General features: G+C 44.7%; 2 protein-coding genes across 2 annotated transcripts in view; both read left to right on the plus strand.

The window, feature by feature from the left end:
* The window catches only part of LOC144889833 (uncharacterized), a 191,209-nt gene extending 190,394 nt beyond the window's left edge, over window positions 1-815 (plus strand). Inside the window, exon 3 of the mRNA XM_078771038.1 lies at window positions 796-815. Coding sequence (XP_078627164.1) covers window positions 796-815 — 20 coding nt within the window. The remainder of the gene's footprint in view (window positions 1-795) is intronic.
* PFDN2 (prefoldin subunit 2) overlaps window positions 1-15,922 on the plus strand; it is a 31,348-nt gene extending 15,426 nt beyond the window's left edge. Inside the window, exons 2-3 of the mRNA XM_068102413.2 lie at window positions 13,928-14,051; window positions 15,420-15,922. Of these exons, the coding sequence (XP_067958514.1) occupies window positions 13,928-14,051; window positions 15,420-15,614 (319 nt within the window). The 3' untranslated portion in view covers window positions 15,615-15,922. The remainder of the gene's footprint in view (window positions 1-13,927; window positions 14,052-15,419) is intronic.
* The last annotated feature ends 495 nt before the right edge of the window (window positions 15,923-16,417 follow it).

A 16,417-nucleotide genomic window follows, 5' to 3' on the forward strand; every position in this document is an offset into this window, starting at 1 on the left:
GAAGGCCCAAGGATTACAAATCACGGGCACACTGAATTGAAAATATATAGAACGCTCATACTCCGTGAAAAGTGAAGCCGCCGTGTCGCCATCTTGGTCAGCACGACTCGACCAACTTGCTTCGCCGATCTCGTTTTGTGCGGCAAGAAACTGCTCCAATCGGTTACGGAAGGGTTGTGGAAAGACGTTTCACAGCTGTTTCAAAGACATTTAATTCATATCGCACAAAATCGATACAAAACACGATCGCATAAAAGGCGAAGTGACGTGTGACGGGATGGAACATCACGTGATCGCTCTGAGCGAATCAGTCTGGCGGCGGGAATGGAACATCACGTGATCGCTCTGAGCGAATCAGCGAGCTGCTCTGGAACCGGCTGAGATTAGCGGGTACTTCGCTGAAATGCGCTGAGGTAAATATGAATAAAAAATATGGATCGTCAAATATTTTGAGTTCGGCCATGTTCGTCCCACGCTCAATGGCCATGTCTATGTCAAATATCAAGCACGTAAGCCTCTCCGTTTAGGAGTCTATCGGTAACATCACACACACACACACACACACACACACACACACACACACACACACACACACACACACACACACACACACACACACACACAAACTGTGTTTTATATATATATAGATTTATTTATTCAAACACAATCTTCTCTTCAATCAACTCCCCATGACTGAAAATCTATGATTAGATGCATCACCAGTCTCTCTGTCCTTTACTTCGAAAGTTAAGAGATTACCCATTTTGGGTATACTTTGGGTGTATCTAACGTCAGCCATATTGGATTTATACTAAAGTGGGATGCTCCAATAGAAAATTAATTCCCTATACCTGAAAATCAATATTGGAATACACAAATCATCGTTCCATTTCCACCAAGTTGGTAGTTATAAGAAATCTCCATATCAGGGGGTTTGTGGGCAGCCATCTTGGATTTATGCCAATAAGGATTGTTCCACTCGGCAAGATTTTTGTTCCAATCAATTCCCCGTACCAAAAAACCTACATCTCAACACCAAAACCATCCTATGTCCATTAGTTCAGAAGTTATGAGGCATTCACTATATTGGGTAATCAGTTCAGTCTTACTATAATTCACCAAATCATTTGTGGAGATCGGAGATCTCACGAGATCTTGGAGACGACGTCACGGATTTTCGAAGCTCCACACGGTCTCCACGTTTTCAAAGTTAAGTCTGTTCACAATTGTATTTTGTCGAAACTGTATTTATCTTTCGGTGTGTGAACCTTTCGTGTCCCTTGGAAGTTTCTCGGGTGTTTATCTATATATATAAAACTGTGTGTGTGTGTGTGTGTGTGTGTGTGTGTGTGTGTGTGTGTGTGTGTGTGTGTGTGTGTGTGTGTGTGTGTGTGTGTGTGTGAGTGAGAGTATGAGTGATACCGATACCGATAGACTCCGAAACAGAGAGGCTCACGTGCTTGATATTTGGCATAGACATGGCCATTGAGCCTGGGACGAACATGGCCGAGACAATATTTGACGAGATCCATATTTTTTATTCATATTTACCTCAGCGCATTTCAGCGAAGTACCCGCTAATCTCAGCCAGTGCGAGCAGCTCGCTGATTCGCTCAGAGCGATCACGTGATGTTCCATCCCGTCACACGTTTGCACGTAATTCAGGGCGAAAAGCCATTGCGTTTTTTCACCTTTATTCGACCGTGTTTTTTGTCGATTTTGTGCGATATGAATTAAATTTTAGGACCCCCCCCCCCCAAAAACCCCCAAAAAACAACCTTTTATTTCCCTTTCTCCTCGTGTGCTTTTGCCTCTGCCCACGTGCGCTGTCTCGCCCGCCCCCATTATCCCCTTGCCTTCCACATTTTGCCCTGTTCAAGTGACTCGTGGTTGTCCCTCGAGGCTCCCTCTCCCCATTGGTATTTTTGTGAATATAAGATTGTTCTTCACGGTTCTGTTTAAATATGTTTAACTTTCCCCTGGAGTGTTTATTCAGTGGTTTATTACAACACGCTGTTTTTCTTCCGATTTAAAAGGCTCCTTTCAATTTCCTCTTCAACTCATTCCATTTCAAAAAAATATTCAATCTCATAATTCTTTCTCACTACATGATCTAAATTCTCATTCATTCCACCCCTCCTCCATCGTTCTTAAACGGATCGCGAACTTGAAAATCACAATAAACCAAATTTGTTATAAATGTTCATCTTTCATTAATCATCCACTTTCTAAACTCCCCCCTTGCACCTCCCCTCCAAACCTCCCCCTTGCCCCTCTCCTCCAAACCTCCCCCCTTGCCCCTCCCCTCCTAAACTCCCCCCTTGCCCCTCCCTCCTAAACTCCTCCCTTGCCCCTCCCCTCCAAATCTCCCCCTTGCCCCTCCCCTCCAAATCTCCCCCCTTGCCCCTCCCCTCCTAAACTCCCCCTTGCCCTTCCCCTCCTAAATTCCCCCTTGCCCCTCCCATTCAAAACTCCCCCAACCTCTCCCCTTCAATCTCCCCCCCAACCATCCCTCCCAAATTCTCCCTCCTCCCACCTCCCACCTCCTTCTCAAGCTGCCTCCTCCTCACTTCGTCTCCCTTCTATCTCACACCTCCACCTCCCCCAACCTTCTACTTTCCTCTGCCCCCCCCCCCCTCTCAAACAACCCTCACTGTGCCTCATCCCATCACCATCAAACCTTTCGTCCTCCTCATCCTTCCCTTTCTTGTAACTCTTCTGTAATCTCTGACACACAATCAACTGCTCTTCCTACCTCCCCCTCTCATCCTTCATCTGACCCTACCCCCCTCTCCTCCCCTGTCCTGCACCCAATGCTCCCCCTCTCTCCTCATTAACGGTATGAACCTCAAACATCCGTGGCCTTCGCTCAAACCTGATTGATCTCTCCATTCAGGTTGCTTCTGACAATCCAGACTTGATCTGCTTAACAGAAACTTTCCTCCTTCAAGATGTCTCCGATTCCTTAATATCTCTTCCGGGTTACTCCCTCCTCCGGTATGATAGACCTGAGCCTCGTCTTGGTGGTGGGATGGCTATCTTTATCAAAAACTCTCTTCCTCACTCCTTGCACTGCCCTCTCTCCACCCCACCCCCAGGAGTACCTCTGGCAACGGCTTCCTCTCCGCTCCCACCTTTTGTTCATATGTTTTCTGTGCCGTCCTCCAAACAGTGATGACTCCATTTACATTTCGCTGTCGGACACATGGACCAACTTCTATCAACTCATCCAAACTCTCTCTTCCTCATACGTGGAGACTTCAACTGTCATCATGCCAGATGGCTGGGTGTGGGTTCATCTCTCACCAGCCATGGCACCTCAGCAAAGGACTTCTGCGACTCATTGGGACTGACACAATCTGTCAATTTCCCGACCCGGATCTCAGTCAATGGAGTATCTTCTCTTCTGGACTTGGTTATGACTAACTTCCCTGCAAATGTCTGCTGCTCTTCTTCTGCTCAATCGGTTCTTCTGATCATGTGCTTGTTAAAGTGACATCTCTCTGGCCATTCTCAGGGAGCCTCCTCAGCGCCGACGAGTCTGGCATTTCACTCAGGCCGACTGGCATGGGCTATAAGCAGCCATCAATCACCTGGACTGGTCTCACATCTCGACTGCCTCTGACATCAATTCTTCCTGGGAATTCTTCCAAAGCAAACTGCTCTCTCTCTCTCATGCACAGATTTATCCCATCTCATCTTCAGTTGTCTTGCCCTTCCTCCCGTCCATGGTACACTGAATCTTGTGGTGAGGCAGTTGCCCTGAAACAACTTGCCTTTGCCTCTTGGAAGGCAAATCCAACTGAAGGCAATCTCAGTTCCTTCCACCAAGTTCGGAAAAAGTGTGTGTCTACCCTCAGGAGTGCCAGGAAGCACTGGTGATTGAAAGGGGATTGAAAGAGTGAAGGTGAGCAGAGAGCCTAGATTTTGGCAGTTTAACCATAAGAGGGTTGCAGGCAGATCTTGTGCGACCTGAAGGAATATTGGGGGGGATAGAGCACAGAGCGAGCTGGAGGAGCAAGGCCGTAGAGGAGTCGGTAGAAGACAGAAAGACCACCAACCTGCCTGCGGTGAGCGAGTGAAAGGCCCTCGGAGTTAACTTCCTCGCAGGAGATTCCAATGAATCTGAAAGCTTTGGTTTCAACAGTGTGAAGCCAAGCTACGTGTGAGTCAGGAGCACCAGCCCAGAAGGGGGGTTACAGTATTCCATTGAGCTGCGGAAGAAAGCCTTGTATGTGGTGAGGAGCTCAGGTGTGCCAAGGAAGGACTTTGCAAGACGGAAGATGCCCAGTCCGCGACTGGCTTTTGAGGCCAGCTTGGAAATGTGGTTTTCCCAAGAAAGATCATGGCAGATAGTGAGACCCAAAAGCTTGAGCGACAGAACTTCTTGGAGAGGATTGTTGAGAAAGTATATGGGAGGGTTTTCCAGTCGGTCCTTTCAGAGAGACATTGTAAGAGTGTGACATTTATCAGGATTGAAAGACATGTTCCACTTGTTTCACCAGTCTGTGATTTTGTCCAGGTCTGCAGAGAGTAAGGAGGCTGCAGACTGCCGATCTGAGGGATGAGGAATGGAGCGGCAGATAGTGGAGTCATCAGCAAAGAGATGGAGAGGATTTTCCAGAGAGTAGGAGAGATCATTGATGAAGACCAGAAATAGCACAGGGCCCAGAACACTACCTTGGGGAACTCCAGCCAGAACAGGAAGGGGAGATGAGAGAAATCCATTCAGGGCCACATGTTGCCTACGACCAGAGAGGAAGTCCGCAAGCCATGAGTGGAGATTTCCATGGATACCATAGGAGGAGAGTTTGGTGAGCAGAGCTGGGTGCCAGACCGTATCGAAGGCACGTGATATGTCAAGTGAGACAGCTCTGATTTCCTGTTTGGCATTGAGGACCTCCATCCATTGTTGAGACAGCAGAAGCAACATGTTCAAAGTAGAATGACCTGGTCTGAATCCAAATTGATGATCAGCCATGAGTGGAGATGATCAGCCATCAGTTCTCAATGGAATACTGTTCTCCCCTATGGGCCGGTGCTCCTGCCTCACACCTAGCTCGGCTTCACGCTGTTGAAACCAAAGCTTTCAGAATTATTGGAATCTCCCGCGATGAAGCCATCTCTGAGGGCCTTTCACTCACTCACCGCAGGCAGGTAGGTGGTCTTTCTGTCTTCTACCGACTCCTCTCCGGCCTTGCACCCCCAGCTCTCTCTGTGCTCTGTCCCCCAAATATTCCTACAGGTCGCACAAGATCTGCCAGCAACCCTCTGATGGTTAAACTGCCGAAATCTCGGCTCTCTGCTCACCTTCACTCTTTCATTCCTCTTTTCTCCCGCCTCTGGAACAAACTCCCCCACTCCCCTCAATCCCACTCCTCCCTCCTGGTCTTTAAAACAGCTGTTCACTACCGGGGCATTCCATGTCAAATCATCAAAGAATCTGCCGTCATCTCTCAGATTTTTGTAAAACTTTGGGAACCAATTGGGACCCATGAAAAACGGCAAGAACTCAAATATTTTTGCTAACAGCCTCTTAATTAGTGAGATACAGACTAACGAACTTTGGACTAACTAGGGCATGCCCGTACTATATATATATCTAAAATTATATCCCCCCCCTCTATTTACATGAAATGGTTTGGTCCAAAGCGAACGGCTTGCGAGTACGGTGACAATCCCCCCCCTCTATTTACATGAAATGGTTTGGTCCATTCGCAAAGCCAAAGCGAACGGCAGTTACGAATCGCAGTTACGATGAATCGCAAAGTAGTTTTAATTAGTTTTAAAACATAGTTTAACGCCAACATAGTTTGCCAACGTGAAATAAATGAATACGCTCTCAAATGTGCCGTCCGAGGCAGAGTGTGTTCGCCACGTTCGGCACACGCGATAGCTCGCTGCTCTCTGATTGGTTGAATCGTTTTTTGGACATAGCTCGGTAAGTACTTGTCCGATTAATATGAAACCTTGAAAAGGCACATCCTCGGGTCCCCAGCAATATACCTGGCAAGTTTAAAGTATATCGGACCCGTGGTTGTCGAGAAACAGCGGTCGCATACACACACACACACAGACAGAGATTAGTGGAATTATAGATAGACTAGGGCATGCCCGTACTATATATAAGCTAGGACGTGCCCGTACGTGGGTGCCCGTTCCTTGCCAAAAAAAATAAATAAAAAAAATTTGTGTAGGGGTGTGTGTGTGTAAACATCCGAGGGCGTGCCCATCCGTGGGTGCAAAAAAACATGCGTGCAAACAACAACAACAAAAAAAAACTTTGAAACCACGTGGCAGTAACGACCACAGAACCCCCCCCCCCCCCTCTATTTACATGAATGGTTTGGTCCATTCGCAACGACCACAGAACCCCCCCCTCTATTTACATGCAATGGTTTGGTCCATTCGCAACGCCAAAGCGAACGGCGAACGGCTAAATCGCCATAGCTCGGTAAGTACTTGTCCGATTAATTTCAAACCTTGAAAAGGCACATCCTCGGGTCCCCAGCAATATACCTGGCAAGTTGCAAGTATATCGGACCCGTGGTTGTCGAGAAACAGCGGTCACAGACAAACAAACAAACGTACAAACGTACAAACAAACACACAGAGATTACTGGAATTATAGATAGATTAGCACGACGTCGCGAATTCAAATGGCCATATCTCTAAAAGTATAACACCTAGAGAGCTGGTTTTGGTGTCATTTTAAAGGTATTTTCATGCCCTATGAATTTGTCTGGGCAACATTTTCCTACCTCCAACCACAAAAAAGTTATCACAAAATATAAACTTCAATTGTGAATCCCCAAAAAATGTATCCTTCAAATTTCCTCAAATTCATCCCAGAGGTACCTTATGATGTCAAGAAGCTTCCACATAAATTTTGTGATGGGCACTCCAATAGTTTCTGAGATATGAGCAATAATGTACATGTACGTATGGCATATAGGTTCGAAAATCAGCATTTGTAATGTATTATACAATCAATAAGTGAGTTCAAGTACACAGTGTTCACTAACCTGACTTAGGCTTTCAATTTCCTCTTCAATGCAGCAACAGCAGCACTTGTTTCTTTCTTGGAAATACAATATGTCCTTCCAGTTGCAGTGGTTGGTTCAACAGTAGTAAGCACATCCTGGTAGTCAATAGTGAGAGGGTCTGATGGTTCCGGAAATGTATATGATGGGGATGGTCCATGTGGATGGAGGAACTTAACATCCACCTCATGCCTCTCTGGGGTATGTTCCATGACACATGCAACCCACCAGTGACCATCATAATCCACTGTAACATAACCGGTTATGGCTGAGACATTGTGATCGATCATCCCAGGTGTAAGTTTCACATGTTCCTTTCGTTCTTCGGCTGAGAACGAAAAGGCTCGAACTGTGACTTTTTCCTTAGACACAGGAACAAAGCAATGTAGCTTTAGTGTACCTGGGATTGTGCGGGTCTCTTCGAATCTTGCTTTGAGTAGTTTTGATTCTTGTTCATACTGTTCTGCTGTTGCAAACTGGCAGTTGACATTTGCAATCTCTGAATCAGCAAATTCAAAAAGTTGGCGAGGAGTGATGATCTGTTGATCATATGGTCGTTGGAGACTGGCTTTAGCTGCTAACCGCTTAATTGTCCCGCCAACTCCATCAGATGGTCCCTTCCCATGCGACGTAGCAAAAAAGTGCCATTCAGCTGGGACACCGAAATCCTCCTCATGGAGGCATAAATTGCTGAAGTTCTTCCGATTCTTGTACTGGGCTGCACATCCGTCGGAGAAGTAGCAAACCTTTTTAGGGCGCTGTCCAAATTTGGTGGTTAGGAATTGAAGGAACAGTTTTTGGAACAGATGAACTGCCACGGTATCATGAATGTTACATTCTGATATGATGGCAAAATTTATGTGTTCAGGAGTTTTATCTTGCATGCTTTGCCGATAGTAGCACACAAACGGGTGGATTGTGGCCTGCAGGTTGTTCCAATGGAATGACTGAGATGCATCCTGAACTACAAAACTATAGTTCTCCGCAAAGTCTGCAATGACCAGGAACACACCAGGCTCAAGTGTATTCTTCAGATTCTGTAGGTAACGCGACTGCTGTTTGGCAATGAAACTGTGTGGTAACAGTTTCTGAAGGCTGCTTTGGAAAGAATCCAGAAAGTCAGCAACTGTCTGAACTTTCGTCTCAAGGTTCGACCGATCAGTTGATGTCCACTGTTTATACTGCACCTGGTCGATCATGTTGTCTTGCATATATGTTTCAAGCTTATCTCGAAGACCCGCCATTCCGGGACACTCTGAACACTTGCCAAAAAAACACTCAATGCGAGGTGGGTTGCACTGAATAGCTGCAAGACAGTGACTGTAGTCTTTAAACTCACCACCAGTCACAGAATCCAGTTTTGCTCCAGTGAACATGAGCTTTACATTTTGATGTGTTGTGCAAACACAGACTGAGTGTGTTCCACTTGATCCTGCTAGAACACACTGCCTTGGACGGAGTTCAGCAAATTTTGAAAATCCAATCTTTACATTCGGATGGGCCTCCTTGAAAAGCTCATATGCTTCCTTCAGATTACATAGCACTAAATGTTTTTGCATATGTTGCTTTTTCCCATTGACTAGAACGAAACAAAGTCTTTCATGCCAGGCATTTGTCTGCTTATGGTCTCTGACAAGTAGAATTCCCTGACCTTTTCCTCAATTTCCTTTGAAATCGCTTTTCCCGTCTTTGGGTTAGGCATGGTGAGAATTCCTTGTTCTCTGACCAATGCCTTTGCTTTCCTAGCCATGTAGCTTGACACATCAAACTCCTCTGTGATCTCAGCAATTGTCCAGCTTTTTGGCAGAACAGTCAGCACCTGCACTTGTTCACTTTTCTTGGTCGTTGATTCAAACTTGTGCTTGAGTTGTTCTATCATCTCCTGTCCTGCATCCTGGAGTTTGTTAGATGGCAATCCTGTCGCGATTTCCAATTTTTTCTTCACAGTGTCACCGATTTTCTTGGTTTTGGATTTCACATATTTATCTGCAGCAAGTCTCTTTTTTGGAATAGGTGATTCTCCAATCAATCCCAAAGACTCATTCAGTGTATTCAGTTCCATTTCAGGAGAATGAAATTCAAACTCCCCTGAACTGCCTGGTATTGGTGATTCACCTCCACCATCATTGTCCTCACTACTGCTAATAGTGCTGCTGGTCACTGGTAATGGTATTTCACTCTGAGTCTCTACCACACCTGGTTGTCTTTTTGCCAGTTTCTTACGACACTGGGTACAGATTTTCTGTGCACTTTGCAGTTTGAGGCTTGGATGAGCGGCTATGGCTTTTTGGCTAACAGCTCTCAAGCCAGACGACTTTGGTTTTTCATGAGCTCCAAAGGGATTGCAGCAGGATTTCTGCTTCAAGATGAACTTTTCCTTGGCAGTCGTCATTTTTCTGCAGCTCCTTCAGAAGTGAACTGCCAATTTCTGTTGGTGGCAGGCCTAAGCATTACACTAAGCCAACTTGGACTTTCCCTGGGGATCTTAGACTGTGAAAGTTGCATCACCTCGAATTACCCACATGGGAAATCCCAGTTGGAATTCCCCAGATGAGAATTCCCCTCAGGCCCAGTTGAAAATGAAAGTACATGATACTTCAAAGCAATTGATGGTTGTTCCCTGTGTTCCCTGTCATGGCTAGGTTAGAATGATTGTATAATACATTACAAATGCTGATTTTCGAACCTATATGCCATACGTACATGTACATTATTGCTCATATCTCAGAAACTATTGGAGTGCCCATCACAAAACTTATGTGGAAGCTTCTTGACATCATAAGGTACATCTGGGATGAATTTGAGGAAATTTGAAGGATACATTTTTTTGGATTCACGATTGAAGTTTATATTTTGTGATAACTTTTTTGTGATTGGAGGTAGGAAAATGTTGCCCAGACAAATTTATAGGGCATGAAAATACCTTTAAAATGACACCACAACCAGCTCTCTAGGTGTTATACTTTTAGAGATATGGCCATTTGAATTCGCGACATCGCGCTAATTAGTCCAAAGTTCGTTAACCTGTATCTCACTAATTAAGAGGCTGTTAGCAAAAATATTTGAGTTCTAGCTGTTTTTCATGGGTCCCAATTGGTTCCCAAAGTTTTACAAAAATCTGAGAGATGACGGCAGATTCTTTGATGATTTGACATGGATTGACCCTACCATCTCTTATCTTCCCCCATCCAAAACCTTGATCTTTTCTACCCCCGCTAATTCACCCCAGATACACTTCTTTTTTTTGGAAATTCCAACTTCTTTCCTGGAAATCCTTGCAGTGTTCATATGTTTTTTCGCTCTCCCACCTCCCCCAAAGCCCTGCCCCTCCCACATTTCTCCCGATGTCCCTGCTCTCAAATGTTGTGTTTGTGTCCTTCCCCCTCTCTCCCCATCTTGTCTACTGCTCCCCTTGTTTTTTGTGTTTTATGTGTCGGTTTCACTTTTTGTGTGATTAATGTTCGCTCTTTCACGAGCCTCGATGTTGTATACAAAAAAAAAAAAAAGTCCGTCCGTCTGTCTGTCTCTTCGAAGGTACCGTAAAAATTGCTGAACCGATCGCAAGGATATTTTGGGTGGATCCTGGGATCTCCAGGAGTAAAATAGGCTATTTAGTTTTCCCAATTTCAGCTTTAGTCTCCAGCATTCTCAGGTTTGGACTCATGCATAACATTCGCGTTCGCATAACGTTCATTGTTCTCATTGTGACGATGTTGTTTTCCCGGGTGCCGCACAAATGGCTGCCCGATCGTTGCACGGCTGCACTGATCGAACTCGGTGACCTCGGACAAAGACCTTTTGTAAGGACACGGGTTGAATCCCTGCTTGAGAGAAGTGAACACGATTATCGATCACGATCATCACGATCATAGTGTATCGATCACTATTTGAAACACGATGGAATAATATTTACCAATATGAACAGTGATGTGGCTTTTATTGAAATTCTAAAGATACTGTTCCGATTTTTATGATTTGCGTGTGATCTGATTTAACAGATGTTTATATGAATCGTTTAAAATAAAATAAAAAGCCTTCAATTTCTGATATTTTACCTTTTCATTTGGGCCTCCCAATTGAAGCCCCACCCATAGGGTGGGTACCCTTGCTAGTTACATTAAATGCCTATTTGAGGTACCTTAATTAAATGCCTAATTAAGGTATCAAAACGTCATTTGTAAATTGGACAGCGTCCAATTCCGTATTCTACACGCTCTTAAGTCCCAAAATGAACAGAGAAAGAAAATTATCAGCAAAATCAAGCCAGATTACATGGCCAACCTCATTACTCTGACCATACAGCGATGTCCACATATTTAGAAGCCCCTCATTCCTGCACAACCTCTCCAATCACTGGTTCACATCCGTTGCTCTCATGGAAGGCACGGTCAGCTGAAGAGCCCTTGCTTATGACGGAACACCTTTTCTAGGGATCGCCCAGCAGGGGGAAAGGGGTGGCCAGAACATGGTGTCGCCCACACAAATGGGCAGCCAATAAGAGGGAGTAATCGTGTATATGGGCGGTCCCAAAGTTTACAGGTGCCACTGCCACAGCTGGAGCTGGAACTTAAGGACAGCATCTCTCTCTCTTCATTCATTACCATACCCCTTTGCTTCGTCATTGTGCAGAGCAGAACTGCACTGGAAATGGGGACACCGCATCCCAATCTCTCGCACCCACCTCGATTAACTCATCACCATCCTCCGCCACCGTGCAACACCCCGCCGGCCCCGCGCATCACCCCGCCGGCCCCGCGCAACACCCCGCCGGCCCCGCGCAACACCCCGCCGGCCCCGCGCAACACCCCGCCGGCCCCGCGCAACACCCACACCACATGGACCATGCTGGACCTAAAACCAGTCCGCACCTTGCTCAAACCCTCGCTCGTTCCCCATTGTTGTGCAAGTCCCAGTATTTCTTTTTGCTGCCAGAGTGGGTTATTTCTCTCCTTGTACATAAGTTTGCATGCTCCCTCATCTATACTTGTGTCTAACAACCACTTCCTTCATCTATTTTATTAATCGCGCTTTGTCTACTCTTATCCTCGTATTGCCCAATAAACCAATTTAAATCATGAGACTTCCCCGCGTGTTGCACCGCCAGGTTCGGCTGCAATTTGGGTGATCCGTGGCAAATAGTAATCGCAAGATTGAACGCAGTAAACTAAAACACCATTTCGGTTCATTGCGGGTGTTATGTACCCCGGGCACAGATGTCCCATGTTAAGGGGGCATTATACCATTGAAGGCAAAAAAAACAAAAATTTTTGCAAATATACAAATGCATCAATTAAAATGTTTGTTTCCTAGTATTGTATATACTAGGGCGTGCCCGCACGTACGTGCTTGCCCGTACGTGCGTGCAAAAAAACATGCGTGCAAACAACAACAAAAAAAAACTTTGAAACCACGTGGCAGTAACGACCACAGAACCCCCCCCCCCCCTCTATTTACATGAAATGGTTTGGTCCATTGGCAACTTTGAAACCACGTGGCAGTAACGACCACAGAACCCCCCCCCCCCCCTCTATTTACATGAAATGGTTTGGTCCATTCGCAAAGCCAAAGCGAACGGCTTGCGAGTATACAGCGATGTCCACATATTTAGAAGCCCCTCATTCCTGCACAACCTCTCCAATCACTGGTTCACATCCGTTGCTCTCATGGAAGGCACGGTCAGCTGAAGAGCCCTTGCTTCTGACGGAACACCTTTTCTAGGGATCGCCCAGCAGGGGGAAAGGGGTGGCCAGAACATGGTGTCGCCCACACAAATGGGCAGCCAATAAGAGGGAGTAATAAGACCATACCTTGGGAACCACTTGTCCGATTAATTTCAAACCTTGAAAAGGCACATCCTCGGGCCCCCAGCAATATACCTGGCAAGTTTCAAGTATATCGGACCGGTAGTTGTCGAGAAACAGCGGTCGCATACAGACACACACACACACAGATATTACTGGAATTATAGATAGATGTACCAAGTTTGAATGTAAATGGACTTGTCATAGAGAAGATATAAGCTGTAAAGTGGTAATTCATCATTTGTATGCATCTGGTTACCATGGTAACCATGCATAATATAATGCTATGTAATGTATGCCAATGTAATGTTCATATATCAAGCAACATGTACATATATAGTTTTGCATATTTTCAATCAAGACATTTTATCAAAAAGTGCATTACTGTGATTCAGTGTTGTTTTTACTGTGTTCAGTGTAATGGGGAGCTTATATCTTCTCTATGACAAGTCCATTTACGTTCAAACTTGGTCTGACACAAAAACCGTCTGACACAAAAATACTATTTTGAACAAGGTGGTAAAAATTATCCTTTTCTCTTTAATTATTGGCTTTTGTTCTGCTATATTTCTACAACTAAGTTGAACAATACTGTTTTTAATGACGCTTCAAGTGTAAAATTCTCGAATGCAGGTGAGGTCAAATTAATTTTCATAATTTATCAGAAAGGCCACGACAATACCCACACCCCCTCCCCATCAGTAGCTGCAGTAATTGTTTCGTCTTTTTGTGTAATTTATGATCCCCTATGGTTATGCATGAGAAAGAAGCCATTTTTGGGAGTTGTATCAGCAAACAGGTGTAATGGTTTCAAGTTGTTGTAAAATGTATTAAAATACAAATTTACCTTAATGGTTTGTAAAATGAAAACAAAAGCTTTGCTGAATAGAGAACAAGGTTCAATCATGTTATTTGGTTGCAAGCATCATGGAAAGAGTATAACAAAAGGTAATAGTACAGGTTACTCTTCCTGTATTTGCAGATTTTGGTCAAGAGACGTGATTCGGCATGTTATAATAATGGAGGTAGATTAATAATAATGGAAGTATATGATTGTAGGTTTAATCCTGCGTGTGACTTCAGACTCGTAATCAATGCATTGAAGGACGTGGAGCCTGAGAGGCGATGCTTCCGGATGGTGGGCGGCGTTCTGATGGAACGGACAGTAGGGGAAGTGCTGCCTGCCCTGGAATTGAATTACAACCAGGTAGTTCTTCCACAATAATTAAGACAGTAGTTATTATACCTATGTTCAGCACTGTTAAAAATAATACATTTATACCTTCCGTCTCGCCTTGTGTCTGCACGCCCTCTCATCTGCCACTCGCCGCTCCTCTCTGTCCCTCACTTCCCCCTCCCCTCCTGCTCCTCACCTCATGTATCCATGCCTTACACTGCTTTTGTGCAACTCATCGCACATCTCTTAAATTTGTAATTTGACCTTCTTCATGTTTTTGGCGTCTTCTACATTTGTGTCTCAGTATTAGAGTGCAATGGAATTCTACATCCATGCAGTCCATAAATGTATAGTCTACGTTCATGTAGTCGATTCACCAAATCTCCGTCTGTCTGTCCGTTCGAAGTTACCGTAAAAACTGCTGAACCGATCGCAAAGATATTTTCGGTGGATAATCCTAGGATCCCCAGGAGTAAAATAGGCTATTTAGTTTTCCCAATTTCAGCTTTCGTCTCCAGCATTCTCAAGTTTGAACTCCCACATAACATTCGCGTTCGCATGACGTTCATTGTTCTCATTGTGACGACGCGCAAACGGCTGCACCCGGGAAAGCAACATGTCTCCATCAATCGCTAACAGATCGCTGTCTCCATCGATCTTGCCAAGGCCGTAACAGCTATTGGCTCAAAATCATTTTAACTGTTGATTTGGTACAGTTACACGTATCGGGAATTTGGTACACGTATCGGGAGTACATACGACATAGCGACTGTGAACATGATTATCGATCACGATCATAGTGTATCGATCACGATTTGAAACACGATGGAACAATATTTACCGATATGAAGTGATGTGGCTTTTATTGAAATTCTAAAGATAATGTTTAGATTTTGATGATTTGCGTGTGATATGATTCAACCGATGTTTATATGAATCGTTTAAAATAAAAAAAACCTTCAATTTCTGATATTTTGCCATCGCCATATGCAGATCCGCCACGGTCCCACGTTCGATGTTTCTTTTCGTGAACGTACCTGTTTGTTTGCGACTGTGTACGTTTTTCATGGAAGTCCTTCACGAACTTGCTGTCCATGTCTGACGTGCGACTGAAGGTGCTACAGGAATGTGGAATTTATTGGTTTCATGCTTTAGCATTCACCGTATCTGCATTGCCTGTTTGCTTCTGGCCTCCCACCCGTGCGTAGCATGGGTATTTCTCTAGTGTAGTCAATGCCAGCTTTCTCACCTTCAGAAAAAAAAATCATGGCAATAAGTGTTGTCTCTACCGTTTCACAAGCTTGGGATATTCTTTACATAACATTTGTTTCAAACATTTGAGGTTCCTGCCTCCCAATGTAAATGATGTGTGATCTTCCCCAATCCGTCTTTTTCTAGATTGTCAAGTCGCTCGAAAACTTGAACCAGAAAGTCACAGAGAAGAGCCAGGCGCTCAATGCTTTTCGAGCCAAACACAACATCAGTGGTCCAGGAGGAAGTGCGGGACAAGTGGATAGCACAGAGCCAGGAACTGAAGATGACAAGCCTACCAAGTCACTCACTACTTCAGTGCTCGTTTCAGAAACCACCTGATTGGATGCCGAAGGATGGGGATAAATTGCAATGATAAATTCGGCAGATTCTTTTGAGTGGTTCGTAACTTTATTCAAACTAAGGAATTTGCTTCCTAAAGACAGTTTAACAATTGAACGAAGGATTCGATAAATGTATGTGGAAGATAGCGAGGAATATGAATAAAATGACTTTGGAGATGCTTCGGATTGACTTTAAGAACTTGTGTTGGAGCAAGTAAAAGTTAGGGGTGCTTTGCAGAATGGGAAAGGTTTAAAAATTCTCTGACTTTTTTTGTGTGAAATAACCATTAAATGACTTTTCTGAGACGTGCTCTGGTTTGTTTGTTTTCTCCCTCTTTTTAAACTTTGTTGGATAAAATGGGTCGCTGCATATATATGAGCAGAACGACAGAGAGTGGGCAAAAGAAATGGGTTGACAAGAATGCACGCACCACAGCACAAAAGTTTTTTTAATTTTTTTATTTAATGGGATCTACGACTCGTAGTGGAGCTGCCACACATGAATACACGAGACACAACATAGGACTTAGACGAGACAAACACAGCCACTGGGCTTGGGGAAGTGCCCATCGCTTCCCAAAGCATTTGACGCCACAACAATGGTGCCGCATTTCTCACCACACTCAGCGGGGAATTTTCTCAAAGGATTTCCTCCCCATAAATGCCGAACGATGGGGATTGTAAGTGAAAGCTAGATTGGAACTGTGCATGAAGTAATGGTCGTGGTAGGCATGGGAGAGACCATGAGGTGATAGTGTGCAGCAGACTTATAGACCTGAAGGGAAGAACATGAAGCACTCG

This window comes from Myxine glutinosa, chromosome 1, assembly GCF_964187855.1.
Source record: "Myxine glutinosa chromosome 1, kmMyxGlut1.1, whole genome shotgun sequence".
Lineage (NCBI taxonomy): Eukaryota > Metazoa > Chordata > Myxini > Myxiniformes > Myxinidae > Myxine > Myxine glutinosa.